We start from the raw sequence: 21177 nt of genomic DNA on the forward strand, positions 1-21177 counted from the left end.
TATTATTTCTTGATGTATATAGGAAAATGAAATTTTGTAAGAAAAATTTTGGCCAGATCGCAACACTAGTAAGGGCCAGTTGTACAGTCCCTGTCTAACAGCCGCTTAAGTTCTATTCTGGAACTAGCGCGGAGAATGGTTTGTACGAACACACCACCACCTAACCGATGTATAATCGGGGATAATTAAATCCGTGATTCTGGCAGGGTTAGTGGAGTTAACCGGCGAATAAGTTTTGACGAAGGCAGAAATAGTTCCAGTATTAGCCATTACAAGATTGTTTGTTAGAATGAGGAAGGAGAAGAAATGGGGACATCACACAAATTAGGGAAGAAAACGACAATTTCAAATTTATATATAAATCTCTTACTACTACTACTACTACTACTACTACTACTACTACTACTACTACTACTTTTAGATCCCATGCTCGAGAAACTGGAGTGTATGAATGAAATGTGAAACTTTTTTCTAATATAACGCTTTTTGCTTTCCTAATAGGCATTTTATGTTGGTCGTGAATATTCTTTCGTGGTATAAAAATGACCATTTGTGCCAAAACAGTGTTGTTTATTTGGTGTGTTTGCAGTGTTAGAAAGGCCTATTTTGTTCTATCTAGCAGACAGTGACAAAATAGAAATAATCAGATCGAGAAGCCACACAGTCTTGGGTACTGTTTGTATTAACAGCTTACGCACTATTAGGCAACGACATTTCTATTTTTCATGTAGCAAAACGTTTGACGAACTTTGATGAGGTAATAGATCCCACTGCAGAAAGGAAAGCACCCCATGTAAAGCTGTAGCAAGGTTACAGAGAACACAATGCTAGGAGCTAAGGATTGAAGAAATGTGTACTGTATTGCTTGTCTCTTGTCTTTACTGGTTTTGTGTATCCTATATTTAATTTTATGTCACCCAAAACAGGAAGTTATTAGCTAACAGGCAATAAAGAGTGCAAATTTTCTGAAGAGTTCTTGTACTCCAGATTACAAATAATCCCATCGAGTGTAAATTGAGATTTTTTAATTTTTTATTTTTTTAAGAATAGGGGCAGAATGTCAAACTGGGAGTGGGAGCAGGAGAGGCACCACAGGACATTTTAATTTCCACTGTCATGAATACAGTTTGATGGCATCCAGTACAAAATATACACGTTTCAATTCCATGGAGAGAAATGCTGTGACGTGTGATAGAAGAATTATGTGTGAAGAGGGGTGGCACTGCACTCTGGCACACTTAATACCAAATAACATGTCTTAAATTTGCCCAAACATATATATTTTATGCATCAGACTCTTCAGAAAGATCTGCGCTACAAAATAAACATATTTTTGAAGATTCTATTTTTTTTAAATTTTTGGCGACCTATCCCAAAAGCTTGAGGGAGTGGCGGGGTATTGCACCGGTTCGGAAATATCGTAGATCCGGGGCTGACGCGCAGAGCAGTCTGAGTTACAGTGGGTAGTCTCCACGTGACCCGTTTTTACATTTAGTGATTTTGCTGTTTCTTCTTCGTTTACTGCTCTCACTTAATATGAAAACAAAACAGATTTCTGATTTCCACCTTTCTGACAGTCAAGCATTAATTGCCTTGCAGAACAAGGAAGTTACTTTTGTCGGTTTGTTAAAGAAATTTTCTTTTTGATTCTACATGCTGTCGCTGCATTTTAAGTGCACGTTTTTAACTTCTAGCACAAATGGCATTATGCCATAATAAAGAACCAAACATGAGATTACACAGTACTGGTACTCCAAGAAAATTTACATCCTGAAAACCACATTGAAAAGCTTAATATCAGGCCATGGTCTACTTAACTGTGAATATGGACATACAAATGTGCACATTTTAGTATGGGTCTCGAAATTCCGATGCACTTGTAGTATCCTCTGATGTCTTGTTTCTTCTATGACATAATGTACGATCTTTTGACGTTTTACATGTACGAACATATGGGCTCCCTGCGACATCGTAGCTGCGCAAGCGCGGCGAAGCCTGTCATCTGACGCTCTCTGGCAACTGCGGAAACAAACCTATTTCTAACAGGTCACGGGGAATTATTCCGAATGGTGGTTGAAAAATGTTACCATCAAACTACAATTCTGGCAGTTACAATGGAGCTATGTACGATAATGTACAACAAATTTCTTCAATCACAGAGCGTTTGACTCCCATTTCAAAATCAACTCTTTGCTGATGAGCCATTTAGATGAATTTCGAGCCCAGAAGATCAGACATTTAAGTCATTATTAAAAATTTTACGATCACATTTGTGTGATATATCTTAAATTGTAATACGCACATAAAAGACCAACATTGTATGTGAAAGCTTAGCTTCTCTTGCAGCGTATTAATCTTAGAGACCAATATTATATGTGAAAACTTTGTGTTCTGTTTGTGTGTTCGCGCTACTTAACAATGATGTTGCTATTGGCTGACTACATCACGTGTCCTAAACTAGCGAGATCACGTGACATGAGCTATGACTGGCTTACGAAAGCACATCGCAATCACGATTTCAATGCTTCGGAAAGTAACATGTGGTGCTTGGTGGAATTCAAATTTATACTTTCGTAATACGAAAATATGCAGCGTACATGTTGCTGCACACCAAAGATCTTTCCAAAATGCTTTTTTTTCCTTCGCCTGTGTTCAGTTTTATAAAGTGCTGAGAAATTCTACTACTATGTATAAAACCATAATCATTCAGAGGACTTATAGAGTTCTGAGAGAAAATGTACTGTCAGTTAATGGGGAAAAAGTATGTTTGCACCCGGGAGAAGTGGATTTTCAACCGGGGAAATCCGTGAGAAATATGGGAATTTTTTTTTCCTTGTCCATATATACACCCTGACAGGGCATACAAAACTCCTTTTGGTGCATAATTAGAATGGCAGATTCCAACCCATTCAGTACTCTCTTGAAATTCAGAAATCATGTTCAATTTATTTTTTAATGGGCCTCCTCTACACGTGCTAGTTAGGTGCTCTTTGTGCATCAGATCACAACAAAAAATGGTTGAAATGGCTCTGAGCACTATCGTCTGAGGTCATCAGCCCCCTAGAACTTAGAACTACTTAAACCTAACTAACCTAAGGACAACACACACATCCACGCCCGAGGCAGGATTCGAACCTACGACTGTAATGATTGCACGGTTCCAGGCTGTAGTGCCTAGAACCGCTCGTCCACTCTGGCCAGCGATCATAACAAAAAAGAGGATCAATTATTTAGGAATAGTGTCAGTGGATACAGCGATTCAAGGATAAAGGTGATTTTGCTTAATTACATCTAAAATTACCGATCTTGTACCAGGCCAGGTATTAGGAAAGTTCAGAGAATCACAATTTGTATTGACTTAAAATCTTTTTAGAAACCTATATTAATGAGTTTGAAAATGAAGTACTGGCTTTGGAAAATGCAAAATGTTCCAAATATTTTACCCACTTTGTTATACTATTATAATACAGTTAAATAAAGGCAAAACCATTCTTTCACAGCTAATATCAGACATTATGTCCTAATAATGTGTAGCAAAATTCAGATCCACCACAGTCACTAACTTTCATATGCACATGTATCTTATGGTTTGTTTTTAACCTTTACATGGGAAGTTAGGTACATAAAACACATATTTATTTCCTGTAAATCACACTTCAAGACCTGTGAGGATACTTAGAAATTTCGAATTTCTTGTGATTCATTTAGGTGTTCACAAATTCTCATCAGTGCATGCACTAGCAGCATCTTCATTCTTAAGAAGATGAAATTACTCTTTACAGTTGCCAAAGTATGTTACGTGTATGTCCATTTGTGTTGGCAATTGTGTGTTTTGTTTAGTGTGTATTAGAAGACAAAATAAGAATTTATTTGAGATACGTTGTACACGAATTCGAGTGACATGCTCAAGCTCAGTATTGAATATTTCCATTGTCTGTCCAGGTCTACCAAATTATTTTCAACTTACACAGTGTTTTATATCTCTTTCTTTGCTGTACTTTCCGTCATTCATTGTGATACAGTAGTTATTTACTACAGTTGAAAATCATAAATAACAATTACCAATACTGTGTCTTACCTGTCTTAACTCTTTATATGCATTTCACGTGAGTGGCAAGCTTGAAACCAACAGCTGTGTTGATATTATGAAGTGCAGTTGTGTGTCCAAACCTACTGTATTATTTAAGAAAAAGTTGTATACATGATGTGTAAATTGAAGAAGATTTGTTTTAATTTGTATCATTTATTACATAAATAATTACAAAAAATACAACAGACTAGCAAGAGTATTAATGCACGACAAATCTCATCCAGTGCATCTTTTGTAGACTATTTTGAAACAAATATTCATATGACATTCTAATGCTTGTCAGTTTTTAAAAGAAGACATCGCACTTGTCAATTACATATACAAGAACTAATACGAGACTGTTGTAAACAGATAGTTACGTCAGTATCTTAACGGTAAGGCACCTTCGAAACACGGACATCTGTTAAAACGCTGGTAATACCAATGTCCCGACTCTGTTGCTTAATGTATCAAATTATCATTAGGACTTTATTCTCGGGTTCCATTACTTTAATTTAAATGGTCGTACCTAAAAGCCTCTCGATACGTAACGAGTACACAAAAAATTCTACTTAATTTACAGTTACGAGATTCTTTCGAGAAGGGGATCATTTGTTTTAGTACCAGGTATTACAGATCTTCCAGGACAAGTAGAGTAGATGATATTCTTAGCCAGACGAAAAAAACAGTCTCGTCAATGCTCGCATCCTGGTGGCTGCTTTCCACTAATTTGCTGTGCAGTACTGGAAAGGGTACAAAATGGGAGGGAGTAGTTCTACTGTATTCTGGCAAAGGATGCAGTGACTGCCTAAATGACTGCACTACGTGCTCTCGAGTAACACAATCGGTATTAAACAATTTCTTAGAAATTATTTCAAACATTTTTGCACTGTAAAAATACGGAAGAGGATAGTTCAATGAAAAAGATACATATTTCTGGCAAGAATGGGGTGCGTATAAAAATGGAGCAGATTTCTTACTCTGCGAAAATTTGACACTACGTGCAGTTGACATTTACTGCACGTCGTCTAATATACAATTATGTCAGTGTCTGATTTTATGATTGTCATCAGTTTACTGAAACCGATTGTACCGTGTTTAAAAAAAAGTAGTTATTTTTCAATATGTTTTGAATATTTACTTTCTGTCCTACCTCTTTCCACGAAGTCCGAGGTACTTGTGCCGAGAAGTGGTACATTCGGTTTTGACGTACGAATTATTCCAGTAGACGCTAGGTCTGGCAAAAAGGAAGTAGTGGTATCAGTTAAGGTTTGTCACAGTAGCTCACCAGTAAGGTAGCGGCGCGGCGACCTTCGCAAAGTGAGGGGCGTATGCGGCGTAAGTCAAGGGGGCGGCAGGCAGCGGGAAGGGTAGGGGTGGCGTCGCGTGGTAGGCCAGCTTGGCCAGCAGCGACGGCACGGGGTACGACACCTTGGTGATGACCGGCGGCAGGGGGTACGTCACCCTGGTGACGACGGGCGGCGGCAGCGGGGCCACCACCTTGGTGACCACTGGCGCTGGCGCTAGCGGCACCGGCAGCGGAGCCACCACCTTGGTGACGACGGGCAGCGGCAGTGGGGCCACCACCTTGGTGACGACGGGCGCCGGCGCAGGAGCGACGAAGGCCGACGGGGGTGGCCCGACCGCAGCGGGTGCGGGCACTGCGTAGCTCAGTGGGGGAGGGGCGGGGCCGAAGTAGGGGCCCAGGCCCAGGTCGTAGAGGCTGCGCTTCGGCTTGGCGGTGGGGGCGTCGTCCGCCTGCGCGAGGGGTGGCAGCAGCGAGCAGCACAGGGTGACAGCGACCTGCGGGCAAAACACAGACCGCGTCCTGTTTAGTGGCGGAACAACTTTTGTGGTGTCGTGTTCGTTCCGGAGGAGTAACTCGTACTGTTACGTTTACATTGCCGGCCAGCTGTGCGAGCCAACTATAAAATGTAATGATTTAATATTTAGGAGAATGTAATGGTTGTTTATTTTTTGCTGTCCCAGAAAGTCTCCTATGTTTTGAAGCTGTAGAAAAACTGTTAATACATATGTAGACATCACTGTTGTGACTATCACTACCTCCACTCCCAAATAAACACACACGTGCTTTGCTGGGACGTTCAGTCGTGGAGACCCTTTTTAACGGTACTGCTAAATGCGAAATTCACGCAGTTAATTGACTTTTGAAAGCAGAAGGGGCTAAACGGGCCGAAATTCGTCACCATTTGAATGAAGTGTACGGACAATCGTGCACGGATGTCGAAAAAGTTTTCGAGTGGTGTAAAGAGTTTACCGTTGGACGTACTGAAATTCCCGGCAAAGAAATGAGCAGTAGGCCGTTAATTTTCGATAAGACAATTAGGAGGGCTAAGGAAACTGTGCATTAACATCAGAGGATCACTGTGAGTGGTTTCTACATTTTGGTTCCTGAGGTTTTCCGATACTCTGTCCACAAGATTGCAGTGGCAAAGTTGCATTATCAGAAAGTGTACTGAAGATGTGTATTGCATATTCTGATAGAAGACCACAAATGGTAACGAGTTGATTCTTGCTGCTAATTTCTTCACTGCCGTGCACACAAATAGGTCAACTTCCCAGACTTGGTTATCACGGGTGTTGAAACCTGTGCATTCTGCTTTACACCTGAAACTTAACAACAGTCACACGAGTGGCAGTAGTCCTCTTTACACGAGCCACAAAAATTCAAACACGGTTCCTAAAGTCGTGGGAACTTTGTTTTGGGGCAGGAAGTTGATTCTGTTATGCAGCTTCCTATTTGCTGGGAAGATACTGTGAGACACTGAAAAAAACTCAGAAAAGCAGTTCAGAACTGGAGAAGAGCAATGTCAAGGAAGGGCGTAAGCACTGTCCACAACAAAGGCTGCCTACGTGTTGCTGTCAATGTCCTGCAGAGCTGTGGTAATATCAGCAGCAACCCATCATACGGTCTAGACTTGGCACTGATCAGCTATCACCAGTTCCCTAAGTTGATGGAACATTTATGTGGACGGCTGCTCTGTTATGACAACAAGGTGAAGTATACGGTTCAGTTCCCGAAGGGCACGGTGGCGAGTTGCTGTGATGTGAGCAGTGTGAAACTTCCATACCGTCTGCAGAAATGGATTGACCTAAATGGTAACTGTATAGAAAAAATACGGCATTCTTCAGTCTTTAAAATGATGCAACTATCATAGGAAATAAACAGCTGTTTGTAAATCTAAAAGTATAGGATATCTTGCATTTGGAACTGCCCTCTTATATTTGAATGTGGCAAGTAATGCGTCGGGACAACGATCGCATTGACTACACGAGTGGCTGCATCTGCAGGGCTGTTTGTGAATCGTGGCTCCAGGTGCGAGGACAGTGTCTGGCGTGGAGAGTGACTAAAGCCAAAAAAGAATATTTGTAATTCTTCTGTTCAATTTCAATCTGTCAACTTTACATTTACATTGAGATTGATAGTTAGGCAATTATTGTAATGTTTCATGTAAAGAAATTTTTAATATGAAGAGTTACTGTAATTATGAGCAAGAATATATGACATGTAGACCTGAGAAGTGTCATATTTATTTATGCATTTGGATGTTGTGTTAAATTCATGGTTCCATCAACAATTGCTGAATCTGAAAATGAAGTCTAGGCTTTATCTATGTTCGAATGTAAAGTTGAGATTAAGTTACAACCAGCAATCACCACATGAGAGAAAAGCAAAACTTCTACAAATCTAATCATCAACATTGAGGTTATTACACTGTGAAGGTAATGGCAGAGATGAGAGTATAGTCTTTCCTGCATAGTCAGGCATTCATTCTGCACACAATCGTGGAGAATTCAAATTAGGACCAGTGTGCCAGATAAAGAACTGCAGTATTCATTACAAAACCAGTTTTTCCTCAATTAAAGACCACTGCCAATATAACTTGAATAGATCTTAGGTAGTCCCACAGATAAGAGGAGGAGGAGATTATTGGCTTTGGTTCACATATCGTGTCCTGCAAATCCCAATATCGAGGAGGGTGTTCGGGGGCGTCAAATGACTAGTGTTACGCTAGTGGCAGAACCAGCCTGCTGTGTAGTAAACTGGTTTCTGGTGACGACTGCAGCGTGATTCTCGTACCGGTAGCTATTAATTACTTGACATGAGAATTTACAGAGAGAGAGAGAGAGAGAGAGAGAGAGAGAGAGAGAGAGAGAGAGAGAGAGAGAGAGAATAGCTGGCCTGCAGCTCGAGGAGGCGAAATATAAGTAGTGCCTGTAGACATATAAAAAACATAGAGAAGATTATCCTACCTTTCAGAACTCGCATGTTCATTCACAGAGAAGAAAGAAAAATAGTTGAGAAAGGAAAGGCAAATCATTCGGACAGGATAGAGGGAGATAACATAGTGTGCCTTTAAGTTGGTTCAAGTGCTTGACAAGAACACACTATCTCCAACCAGTGTGTGTCCATTACTTCGTTGTAATTTCTGGTGTATTTCATAGTAAAAACTCTTTTGCCAAGGATCCCTTTCTGGTTTCTATTTATAAATATGTTCCAGTTTTACACACAAGTTCCACAAACAATACAGCTGTTATTTTTATGAATATGTCATATTAATTAAAATTTAATGCAAATAAACTGAAAATATTAATTTTCTACAGTCATATGAATAGATTAGTCGTAGTCTTTTAAAGCGTTAGTATGTTTTACAGAAGTAACCAGCAAGGCTGCTCATGGCCCACAGCCATAGGAAGTTTCCTTCAGTAGCAAACCCAAATTTTCTGTGTTTCAGTCAGTTGTGTAGATCACCTAACTGTGTAACAAAGAAGAAAATTGTAAGCTACACATTTTATGTAAACTGCGCACTGTATTCTCGGCATTAGTGTTAGGGTCTGTTGTAATGCAACAAGCTCCGATGTGAACAGTCGAGTAAGAGCAATCCTAAACCAGTGCCTCCTTTATTCCCACAACACGCTGTCCAGCCATTTTTGAGCCATTGAGGTGCCAAAATAACTGCCAGAGTTGGGAAATGACACGTGTCACAGGAGCTAGCAGTTAACAGTAGTGACGAGAGGCAGTGCTATTAATTAATAATACAGTGGGACTTTCAGCTGTTGTGACAGATATGTAAGTTAACAAGATTAAAGAGTAAACGGGTTGTTTGTACTGTCCTGCATCTTGTTATTTCCGTGCATCGTGTTCACTTAACACATCACGATTTCAAACACGTCAGAGAAAACTAAAATGCAAACCCATAAACTTGTAAAGCATCAATTTTGACAATAAAGCCTCAAGGAGCACTCTTATTTGTATTGAAGAATTCGTCTATGCTATAGAAGAACTTGTTGGGTAGAAAAAAGATTACTCTGTATCTGAGATCCCCTGTGTCATCTGTTGGAGACGTTATTTTCACTGGCTAATTATCGAGAAGTTTTACAGCTGTGTACATCACTCCTCTCTGTGCCAGAGCTTGACTAACTAGAGAGAATTGCAGATCATTTTTTGTGATAGTACTGTATTTGTGAATATGTCTGACTGTGATGTACTGTCAACAGCAAATTTACTTGGCAACTGAAGGTACTGTGAAACAGTGTTCAGTATTCCCAACTGCTTAAACAGATGCGTGCGAGATATATGGTGTGAAGTCCAAATTACTTTCTTTTGTACAGCAAATACTTTTTATCGATAATAAATGAAAAGCAAAGTTTTCTTTTGTTCTACAATATTTGGAATTTGTATTGCTGAACAAAAGCAAACTGGTGCTTTTTGTTTATTATAATGTTGTTCTACCAAGAACCGACGGAAGATTCTGTTAACTTTTTATCGAAGTGAGGATTTACCACATAATATTATCCTGTGGGCCATCAGTGAAAATATGCAAATTTGTTAATTTACTGATTTCAATGTGCAACAAATGGCTCTGAGAACTATGGGACTTAACATCTGAGGTCATCAGTCCCCTAGAACTTAGAACTACTTAAACCTAACTAACCTAAGGACATCACACACATCATTGCCGAGGCAGGATTCGAACCTGCGACCGTAGCAGTCGCGCGGTTCCGGACTGAAGCGCCTAGAACCACTAGACCACTGCAGCCGGCTGAATGTGCAACATTTCAAGAACATGTAATATATTCGTTCTCTTCAAGATTTTTCTTAAATTTAACTGCTGTTCAGTGTAAGCTACATGTATATTTAGTAGTAATCATACCGACAAGTGAGTGGGGCTAAAGTCTTGAATGAGGGTAATGCCAACTAGGAGGCTTCTCCCATACGTTGGTAAAATTCGTCGGATTTCAATCATATATCTGACGATGAATGTCTGCTGGCGTCATTTTTCTTGTTGTATTTCACAAATGGTGTACAGTTTAATAGCTATAAATGAGCCCTATCACCCGCATAAAGTACACAAATTACAGTCATCGTTGTTTGCAGGAATTTATCCGTAGGGAGGGGGAGGTAGCAGACTCTGAAATTGACATTTTTTTATATGTGAGATTTCAGTGTCAGGACGTGTCGTGCCACAAGAACTAAATTATGTGGGCATTTAAAAAAAAATTATATCCCAGATAATTGATGATGATCCACTTCTTGGTCCCGACTCCTCCTATAGGTGCAGCCGAACACACACTGTGATATCCACTACTGGTGTAACAAGTGAGTTGGGTCACGAGGAGTGCTGAGAGCCACGCGTCTAAATCAACATCTACACGATTAGTCTGCAGTTCACAGTTAAATGCTTGCCAGATGGCACACGAGCAAAAATGTTCTCATGCACGCTCGCGATTTGTCTAATTTTGTCGCTGTGGTCATCCCTCGGTATATAAATTAGAAGCCACAAAATATTTGGAACTCGTGGGCAGGGCCGGCTGAAGACACAAGCCGCAGCTTGGGGCACCGGAGGCGCCACAACTGTTGAGATTTGTGTACAGGACGAGCCCGCTGTGATCGGCGCCCGAGTACAGATCTGAGTGCAGTACGTATCACAGTAGCAGCGGAAACTCACACAGGTGAAAGCGTACGAGGGGAAGGAAGAGGCTCGGGGGGCTGCCAAATGACAAGTCGTTTTTGTGGGAAATGTTCTCGGGCCGACCCTGCTCAACGAAGTAGGTTGTCGATTGAAATTTCGGAAGAAGAGTTGGCTACATTGAGAAACGCCATTACGTGGTAACGCAAAACGAATAGCCTTTTTTTACACATCGAATTTGGTACAGCAGATGTAAAAGAGAGAGAAAGTCTAGTTAGAAAACTGAGCGACAGAAATTTTCCAAACTGTAAGTGCGCTGTAGAAGAGAATGTTGTCGGAGGGTACAGATTTTCATATCGTAGATGATTTTTGACACGTTGCAGACGGATCGCGAATTTACAAGTGTTTCGCACACAATCCGTCCACCCTTCTTAAATAGATGGTCCTATTCAGAAAACGATAGGAAATGAACGAATCTTAAAAACCTTCGTAGGCGTTTGACGATGATTATTCACATTGTCCTAGTGAGAATGAAGATTAGGAAAACCGTGTGAATGAATGTTACTGTAAACATGGTGATTTGGTTGAGATTTTTCCACTGTGTAACTGACGCACGCCGCTGGTCGTAGCGAGTTTGTGTAAGAAGTGCGACGTATATTCTGGACCGAGTTGTGTAAGGCGGGACTGCTGTCATAACGTGGCGAGAGAGCGGGAGCAGGGAAGGTTTCAGCTCTTTTCCGCGGCACTGCGTTTCTGAAATCGCGCCGTGCTTATGCATGTGGGCCAACGGCCGTAGCGTGATGGGAGGTGCTCCGTTCCGAGCGCAGAGACTGCGACATTATGCTACGCGGCTCGGAGCGTCCTCTCGTTACGTGCTCCGTGAGAGGCTTTGCCGGTCCGGACTCCTACAGTGTGCGTATCTTTCGTTGCACCACGTATCGAGGTTTCTGCCCCTTCACCGAGCGAGGTGGCGCAGTGGTTAGCACTCTGGACTCGCATTCGGGAGGACGAAGGTTCAATTCCGCATTCGGCCATCCTGATTTAGGTTTTCCGTGATTTTCTTAAATCTCTCCCGGCAAATGCTGGGATGGTTCCTTCGGCCGACTTCCTTCCCCATCCTTCCATAATCCGATGAGACTGATAACTTCGCTGTTTGGTCTCTTCCCCCAAACAACCTCCTCCCTTTCCAGTCACGGATAGCGTCTGGGAATAATGGCTGCTCTGTCGGAGCCGTTGTGCGCCTGATTTTATCTGCGCGGAGGAAGTTGGAAAATGTTCCAGTTTTCTCGCCACGTCTATGACGATTTATAAGCCGGTGACGATTCACTGCACCTTTCTTGGTATGCGTTTTACGTCTCCTGTTGTTCTGATGTGATGTGGATAGCACAAATTTAAATTGTATTCATCTGCGGGTGGGGACCATAGCTGCTCTGGAAGCAATCTCTCTCGCAGACACATTGCATTTTCCCAGTATATTCTACCACCTGTGGGCTCGTCCCAGATCATATCTCTAGCCATCGCCGCTCGTAGATTTTTTTTTTTAATCAGCTTTCCAATTGGACTGACGTGACCCGACACGACTTCTTCTCTTCCGCCAACGTCATCATCTCAGTGTAAACCTTTCACCTGACATCCTCAATAATTTGTTGGATATAGTCCGACCTCTGTCTTCCCGTACACTTTTTACCCTTCACGGCTCCTTCTGGTAAGACGGAAGTTCGTAACACGGGATCTGTCACTTTCTCCCTTATATCCAATTTGTTGCACGTATTCCGTCCCTCACGGATTCTGCCGAAAACCACCTCGTTTCAGATCTTATCAGTCAGTTTAATTTTCAGCGAACTACATCTACATCTACATGGATACTCTGCAAAACACATTTAAGTGCCTGGCAGAGGGTTCATCGAACAACCTTCACAATTCTCTATTATTCCAATCTTGTATAGCTCGCGAAAAGAACGAACACCTTTATCTTTCCGTATGTGCTCTGATTTCCCTTATTTCATCTTGGTGATAGCTCCCTATGTAGGTCGGTGTCAACAAAATATTTTCGCATTCGGAAGAGAACGTTAGTGATTGGAATTTCGTGAGAAGATTCCGTCGCAACAAAAAACGGCTTTCTTTTAATGATGTCCAGCCAAAATCCAGTATCATTTCCTTGACACTCTCTCCCATATTCCGCGATAATACAAAACGTGCTGCCCATCTTTGAACTCTTTCGATGTACTCCGTCAGTCCTATCTGGTAAGAATCCCACACCGCGCAGGAGTATTCTAAAAGAGGACGGACAAGCGTAGTGTAGGCAGTCTCCTTAGTAGATCTGTCACATTTTCTAAGTGTCCTGGCAATAAAACGCAGTCGTTGGTCAGCCTTCCCCGCAACATTTTGTGTGTGTTCCTTCCAATTTAAGTTTTTCGTAATTGCAATACCTAGGTATTTAGTTAAATTTACGGCTTTTAGATTTATCGTGTAGCCGAAGTTTAACGAGTTTCTTTCACCACTCATGTGGATGACCTCACACTTTTCGTTATTTAGGGTCAACTGCCACTTTTCGCACCATTCAGATATCTTTTCTAAATCGTTTTGCAGTTTGTTTTGACCTTCTGATGACTTTATTAGTCGATAAACGACAGCGTCATCTGCAAACAGCCGAAGACGGCTGCACAAATTGTCTCCCAAATCGTTTATATAGATAAGGAACTGCAAAGGGCCTATAACACTACCTGGGGGAACGCCAGAAATCACTTCTGTTTTACTCGATTGCTTTCCGTCAATTACTACGAACTGTGACCTCTCTGACAGGAAATTACAAATCCAGTCACATAACTGAGACGATATTCCATAAGCACGCAATTTCACTACGAGCCGCTTCTGTGGTACAGTGTCAAAAGCCTTCTGGAAATCAAGAAATAACGGAACCGATCTGAAGTCGCTTGTCAATACGTCTCAACACTTCATGTGAATAAAGAGCTAGTTGTGTTTCACAGGAATGATGTTTTCTAAACCCATGTTGACCGTGTGTCGAGCTAATTCATAGTGTTGGAACACAATATATGTTCCAAAATAATGCTGCATATCGACGTTAACGATATGGGGCTTTAATTTAGTGGATTACTCCTACTACCTTTCTTGAGTTTTGGTGTGACCTGTGCAACTTTCCAGTCTTTGGGTACGGATCTTTCGTCGAGCGAACGGTTGTATATGATTGTTAAGTGTGGAGCTAATGCATCAGCATACTCCGAAAGGAACGTCATTGGTATACAGTCTGGACCAGAAGACTTGCTTTTATTAAGTGATTTAAGTTGCTTCACTACTCGGAGGATATTTACTTCTACGTTACTCATGTTAGCAGCTGTTCTAGATTAGAATTCTGGAATATTTACTTCGTCTTCTTTTATGAAGGTATTTCGGAAGGCTGTGTTTAGTACCTCAGCTTTGGCCGCACTGTCTTCGATAGTATCTCCATCGCTATCGCACATAGAAGGCATTGATTGTTTCTTGCCGCTAACATACTTCACATACGACCAGAAACTCTTTGGATGTTCTGCCAGGTTCCGACACAGAGTTTCGTTGTGGAAACTGTTATAAGTATCTCGCATTGAAGACCGCGCTAAATTTCGAGCTTCTGTAAAAGATCACCAATCTTGGGGATTTTGCGTCTCTTTAAATTTTGCATTTTTGTTTCGTTTTTTCTGCAACAGTGTTCTAGCTCGTTTTGTGCACCAAGGAGGATCAGTTCCGTTGTTTGTTAATTTATTTGGTATAAATCTCTCAATTGCTGCCGATATTATTTCTTTGAATTTAAGCCACATCTGGACTACACTTATATTATTAATTTCGAATGAGTGGAGATTGTCTCTCAGAAAGACAGCAAGTGAATTTTTATCTGCTTTTTTGAATAGGTATATTTTTCGCTTATTTTTCGAGGATTTGGGGATTACGATTCTGTCTCACTACGACAACCTTGTGTTCACTAATCCCTGAATCGGTTTTGATGCTCGTTATTAACTCAGGATTATTTGTTGCTAAGAGGTCAAGCGTGTTTTCACAACCGTTTCGTATTCGCGTGGCCTCATGAACTAACTGCTCGAAATAATTTTCAGAGAATTAAACATGTATTTTCGCCAGCATATCGTGGGTAAATTAAAGTCACCACCAATTATTATCGTATGAGTCGGGTACGTGTTTGAAATCAAAGTCAAGTTTTCTTTGAACCTTTCAGCAGCTGTATCATCTGAATTGGGAGGTCAGTAAAAGGATCCAGTTATTATTTTATTCCGCCTGCGAACAGTGACCTCTGCCCATACTAACTCACAGGAGGTATGTACTTCAATTTCGCGACAAGTTAAACTACTTCTGACAGCAGCAAACATGCCACCGCCAACCGTGTTTAGCCTATCCTTTCGGAACATCGTTAGGTTCTTCGCAAAAATTTCGGCTGAGCTTATATCCGGCTTTAGCCAGCTTTCAGTGCTTATAACGATTTGAGGAGCAGTGCTTTGTATTGGCGCTTGGAGCTCAGGTAGTTTCCCAACACAGCTACGACAATTTACAACTGTTATACCAGTGGTTCCTGTATCTATGTTCTTCTTGTGTTCAGCCTGCACCCTTCGTGACTGAAGGCCTTCTTGTGTTTTCCCGAGACCCTCTAATCTAAAAAACAGCCCAGTCCACGCCACACAGCCCCTGCTACCCGTGCAGCCGCCTCCTTGCATGTAGTGTACACCTGACCTATTCAGCAGAACCGGAAACCCAGCCACCCTTTGACGCAAGTCGAGGAATCTGCAGTGTACACGATCGCAGAACCTTCTGTAAACCCACGTCTCAAACCCTTCGATTCTCTACCTTTACGGTTGTTCCGCACTTCCTAGTTCACCTTTCCACATTGCCTCAAATCAATCCATAAGTGTGATACTTGTAAACTTCCTCCAGCCAGGAGTGCATTATTTCATTGTGCTGATCAGCTCTTTATATCGAAGGTACTACGTTGCTATATATCGTGAAGGGGTTTCTTTCGACAGTGGAGGACATCATTGTTGCGATATCTTTTAACGAAGTAGAAAACGACCGCTGTCCTGTGACGCCAAACACGCCTCGTATTCGGCGTGCACCTGGTATGCATTCCTGCCTCGCGCCGCCTACGCAACGTGGCCTCCGCTATCGGGCAGAGGAGACCGACTGCCGGTCACAAACAGTACCTACACCACTCTCTCCTCGCGCCATTTACGAAACAGAGTATTTTGCGGTGCGCTGCTCTGTTTGCCACTGCATTGCCAAAGAAAAGAGCGTTTCACACACTACGTTTCCTTCCTCGATTCCATTGTACTGCGAAATAAATTGGAGTAGAATAACAACAGAGGGAAGGCCACTCGACCTGACGGGATACCAACAGGATTGTACAGTCAGTATGCGAAACGACTTGCGCCTCTTCTAGTAACGCTATATCGTAGGCCGCTGCAGATGCGTTCCTATTAATTAAAAAAACTCAGATCATTCCGTTTTCCAAAAAGGATTGTCGAAATGACGTACAAAATTATAGACCTTTATATCGGTATGTTGCAGAATTTTGGAACATGTTTTATGCTCGCCTGTTACGACATTCCCGGAGGCCGCAAACCTCCTCTGAAGGAACCAGCGTGATTTCTGAAAACAAGGATCGCTCTCTTCGTCCACGAGAAAGCAGTAAGGAGAGACTCCCAGGCCGAGGCCGTGTTGCCTGCAGTCTGGAAGGAGTTCCATACGATTTCCCACTGCAGCCAAATCAACAAAATACAAATATCAGACCAACCGTGTGGTTGCGAGTTTCTAGCAGTGAGACACGCGTCATTCGTAATAGAGAGAAGTCCTTGTACGTCAAAGTAAATTCAGACGTGCTCCAGGTGAGCGTTGTAGAACCGTTACTTTTCACGGTCTGTATACTCGTAAATAACCAAGTACGTAGCGCCGGAAATTTGTGGGGCTTTTCGCGGATGCTGCTGAGAACAGAGAAGTCGCGACTGGAAAACTGCAACGAAATGCAGAAAGACCTGTGGGAGGTCGACACTTGGTGCAGGGAGTAACAATTCACCCTCAGTATAAACAGAGGTAACTTACTGCGAGTACGAGCACATAGATTGTAGGATGGCAGTGTTGCACAACCATCACTGGAAGCACTTACTTCCATAAAATTTGTAGGAGTATGCGTACTGGGTGGAAAGACCACATAAAACTAATCGCGAGTGAGGCAGTTGGGAGACAGATTCAGTGGAAGAATCCGCAGCAAATTCTGTGCATGAAGAAAGGAAGTAGCTTACAAAAGATTTGTTCGACCAATACTGATGTAGGAAACAGAAGAGCAGGCGTTTCGTTAAACGTTCATTTAGTCAGCGCGATTGTTTGACGGACATGCTCAACCAATGCAAGAGAGACGTCCTGCAAAACTGTATGGGATACTGTTAAAGTTCCGAGAGCTTACGTCGCTAGTAGAGTCAACCAGGATTTTGCTTTCTTCCACGTATAGCTCGGGAAGAGCCCCCAGAGAGGCTTAGCGCAATCCCCCTTGCGAGAAGAGGTAAGTGACGCTGGTACTCAAAGTGGAGTGTAGATGTGGATGTGGAGGGTGCTTAGCGCGAATCCCTCAAATTTTGCCGGTGACGTGTATTTTGGAGTAAGAAACCTGACTCTTCGCTCGTCATGGAAGAAACTGCCCTTGTAATTTTGAGAGCAAAACTGCTCGGTGCACTGCGTTATCCTTTAGCGCTTCCCACTACTGACGTCGAAGGTAGAAGTGCTTTCGGTAGCGTTCCCTTTCTTTTAGACCCCGTAGAGCAGGGGTTACCAAACTTTTCATCTGACGGAACACATTGAGAATTCTGGTACCACTGAAATGGAACACCGTGTTTATTTTGAAGGTTAATAAAAATTAAGGAACTGTGGAAAGTGGCTTTACTCAGTGGTTACTTCAATTTTAATTCGTAACTAGTAATACAGAAATAATTAAAAATAATTACTTTCGTCAAAATGCGAGAAAGAAAAGTCGTATCTTTAATAATAATTTTTCGCGTAGCTGTTGTTCAGTGCCCACAGAACAGCAGTGTCCCGCGGAAACACCGCCGCAGAGGTCACAACATCGCGTGAAGCCTCTGTCGCGGCCGCCCTTGTCACGCGAGACAAATTCGGCGGCTTATCGCTCCGAAGATTAACCGGGGGACGGTACCCCGACAAATTATCACCGCTACACCAAAAAAAATGTGTCTCCAGCGACACAGTTAAACTTTCCAGTGCTCATAAGCAATGTACTTGGATAACGTAGACTGCAAAGAGCCAATACACAGCCGCCGGTTGGTTCCTGGCAGCTTCCTCCGGTAATCTCCAGTACTGCAAAACAGGGTGATTAAAAAGTCACACGAAAACGCCACGTTTCAAGTTACCACGAAAACAAATGTAATTTACTGGCTTAATTACTCAGCTAGCTGATGACAGGAAACACCGATGTGAGGCTTCTACTTCCCTAGGTCGTGCACGCTAATTATGACTGCAACACTCGCCTAGAAAACCGGAAAATGACTGAGCAGAGATCTGCATACGAGAACGGACTTGCGAGTTCTTTGAGCTTTGACAACTTTACCGTTCACAGACTCCCGTAAAGCCAGCAGATCACTCCTTTCAATTTATTGGCTTTCGGAACGTGGCCGTGCAGCCATCTCAATCACTAACTTTTATCAGACAGTGGACTCAGACTTGAGAGGACGGCGGTTCAAATTCGCTTCCAGCCATCCTCCAGCTTTACGTTTCCGTGCTTTCGCTGAACTGTTGAGGCAGGCGCCGCGACCGTTGATTTGAAAAGGATGCAGCCGATTTCCTTGCACATCACTCTGCAATCCGAGATTCTGTTGTGTCACAAATTATCTACGTGAAACGTTTCGGCAGTTGCTAACACGAACAACCTTCAGCTGTATAAGGGAATGACTATAATGAACATTTGTGCCAGACCCGGGCCTGAACCGCACAATAACCATGAAAGAGTGGTTCGGTGTGGCGAGGCGGAGAGGGTGAAGTGGACTACGGTAGTCGTTGTGGGACTGTGGACCACTGCGGCTGCGGCGGGGACGGCGCCTCCGTCCTTTCTAGGACCCCGGGTAACACACAAGTAAGGCTGCGCAAACGATACGTGGGAATGAGTGTGTAAAAAGCGCCACTGACTTCCGTGTGAAATATTAATGTGCCTCAGATTTCACACATTCCCTACCTTAACAAGGAATACAATACTACTTCACTACACTGGGTGCTACAATTTACTGAACACTGGTAACTGCTAAACTAGGTTTTCACGTCTTGTTCTCGGCCCTGGGTGCAGTGCTACACTCGCCTCGGCCGTGCCACGAATTCTTTCAAACGCCCCCGGATCATTTATTAAAGGTTGAGAAGGTTGTGCACTGTGCAGAGGACTGACGTCAGATGACCCTGGTGGGCAACGTACCGGGCCTTTGGACCACATTGGCGCGTTAGCTGGCGTCTTAATCGGCGCAGAATGTGCCGGCGCTCCATCACACAGCGAGCACATTTCTCACCTGTGGGTTACAGCTTAAATTTCCGCCCAATTACACGAGGAGTTGACCGAAAAATTCAAATTTCAAATACATTTCTATTAACCGGGACAATATTTTACGCTGAATTCACTGGCGGCTTCTAATCACAAATTCGCAGCTATCTCGAAACAGCTCGTTTACAGATCAACGTTTTTACTTGTATTATGTCAATTTTCGCTGTTAATTACAGTTGACCATACTGACGTTGTTAACACGCTAGGACGTGGGGGGAGAGAGAGAGACGCACTCACCAGGAGCTTCATGTTGCAGCGTTCGGCTTGCCCAGTCGTCGTCTGGTTGGCGGCACTTGTTGTGTTGAGGCCCGTGTGTGGCGGCGGCGTTATATAGCGGCCGGTTAGCACGTGGAGGGGGCCACGCCACGCCACGCCACGCCGTGTCGCCGCTCGCTTTCTTTGCGACGCGTGGCCCAGCCTCATCACGCATTCGCCGCAGGCCCATCTGATGGAACACACGAGGCGACCCGCGAAAGAAAAGCCCGCCACGCCAGCTGACCGATGTGGTGTCATTTCCGGAGAGGAAGACCCCGCGTGCCATGCACTCGTGTCTTCCATTCGGTACTTGCAAACGCCCTTAACCCGTTGACTGCTGTATCACTAGCTATGTGCAGGGCAATTAGTAAGCCCTTCATGTGCTTTCTTGTTGCGGCGCCTTCTCCTGACGGAGGTTAGCTTCCCACGTAGCCAGATCCAGATTGTACGCAAGGCATCTTCTTAAGTGAAACAGTACCGTCTCCGTGTATCTTTCAGCCACGAGTTCCTTCTTCTTCCAACAGACCATTTCCCTTGTACTTATGAATTAGAACTACAGGGTCCGCCTGCTTAGCTGAATGGTAACGTGCTTAGCTCCCATGCTGCGGACCCGGGTTTGGTTCCAAGCCGCTCTCGGACTGGCTGTTGTGTCGCCCTCATCTTTTAATCCTCGTCACCGCACGCGAGTCGCCCAGTGTGGCGGCGACTGAATTAAGACTCGCGCTCTGCGGCCGAACTTCGCCGGTGCGGCCTCCCGGCCAGCAGTGCCATACGCTCATTTCATTTGTAACAACGGGTGTAATGCGCCCTAGATATAAGAGTTGTCCTTTGTTTCATAGCAAACAATTGTTCTTTTTTGTATTCTTGTCCGATGAAGAACTTCGTTTGAAATTTTCAGCACCTGAGGTTTGCGTAAGAGAAGACCATATCGATACACTTCAGAAGCATCCGTTCTTTTCTGTAGATATTCGTGTAAGATCCAGCTTTCGCATCCGTAGAGAAAAATGGAGCAACGAATCATTTGCGTCTCAGTTTCAGACTAAGATCAGATCCTATAAAAAGGTTTTTCGTGCCGATAAGTTGTCTCCGGACGTATTCTACTCTAGATGTGATCTTTCTCTTGCGGTCACACTGCTCATCCGTCTCAGTATCCAAGTATTTCGAGGAGAAGACGTGCTCGATCGTTTTATTGACACGGTTGCTCGGATCATTCTCTTACAGAAGACTACAACTTACGTCTTGGAAGCGTTGACCAACAGGCCAAAGCCTTCACTGCGCTAGACTAAACTGCCTATCGTGTGCTGGAACGCAGGTACACCATTTTCTGTGACAACACTGTC

The 21177-nt window shown here is 43.2% G+C and overlaps 1 protein-coding gene across 1 annotated transcript; it reads right to left on the reverse strand.

Annotated features, from left to right (window-relative positions):
- Positions 1-4209: 4209 nt before the first annotated feature.
- On the reverse strand, positions 4210-19880 carry LOC126291844 (cyclin-dependent kinase inhibitor 1C-like). Its single transcript, XM_049985558.1, has 2 exons — positions 19820-19880; positions 4210-5872 (listed from the first exon to the last, which is right to left on the reverse strand). Exons 1-2 carry the CDS (start codon positions 19829-19831, stop codon positions 5354-5356), a joined length of 531 nt encoding a protein of 176 aa, XP_049841515.1. The 5' UTR covers positions 19832-19880; the 3' UTR covers positions 4210-5353.
- Between the last annotated feature and the right edge of the window lie 1297 nt (positions 19881-21177).

Source organism: Schistocerca gregaria, chromosome 9 (genome assembly GCF_023897955.1).
Source record: "Schistocerca gregaria isolate iqSchGreg1 chromosome 9, iqSchGreg1.2, whole genome shotgun sequence".
NCBI classification, from domain to species: Eukaryota; Metazoa; Arthropoda; class Insecta; order Orthoptera; family Acrididae; genus Schistocerca; species Schistocerca gregaria.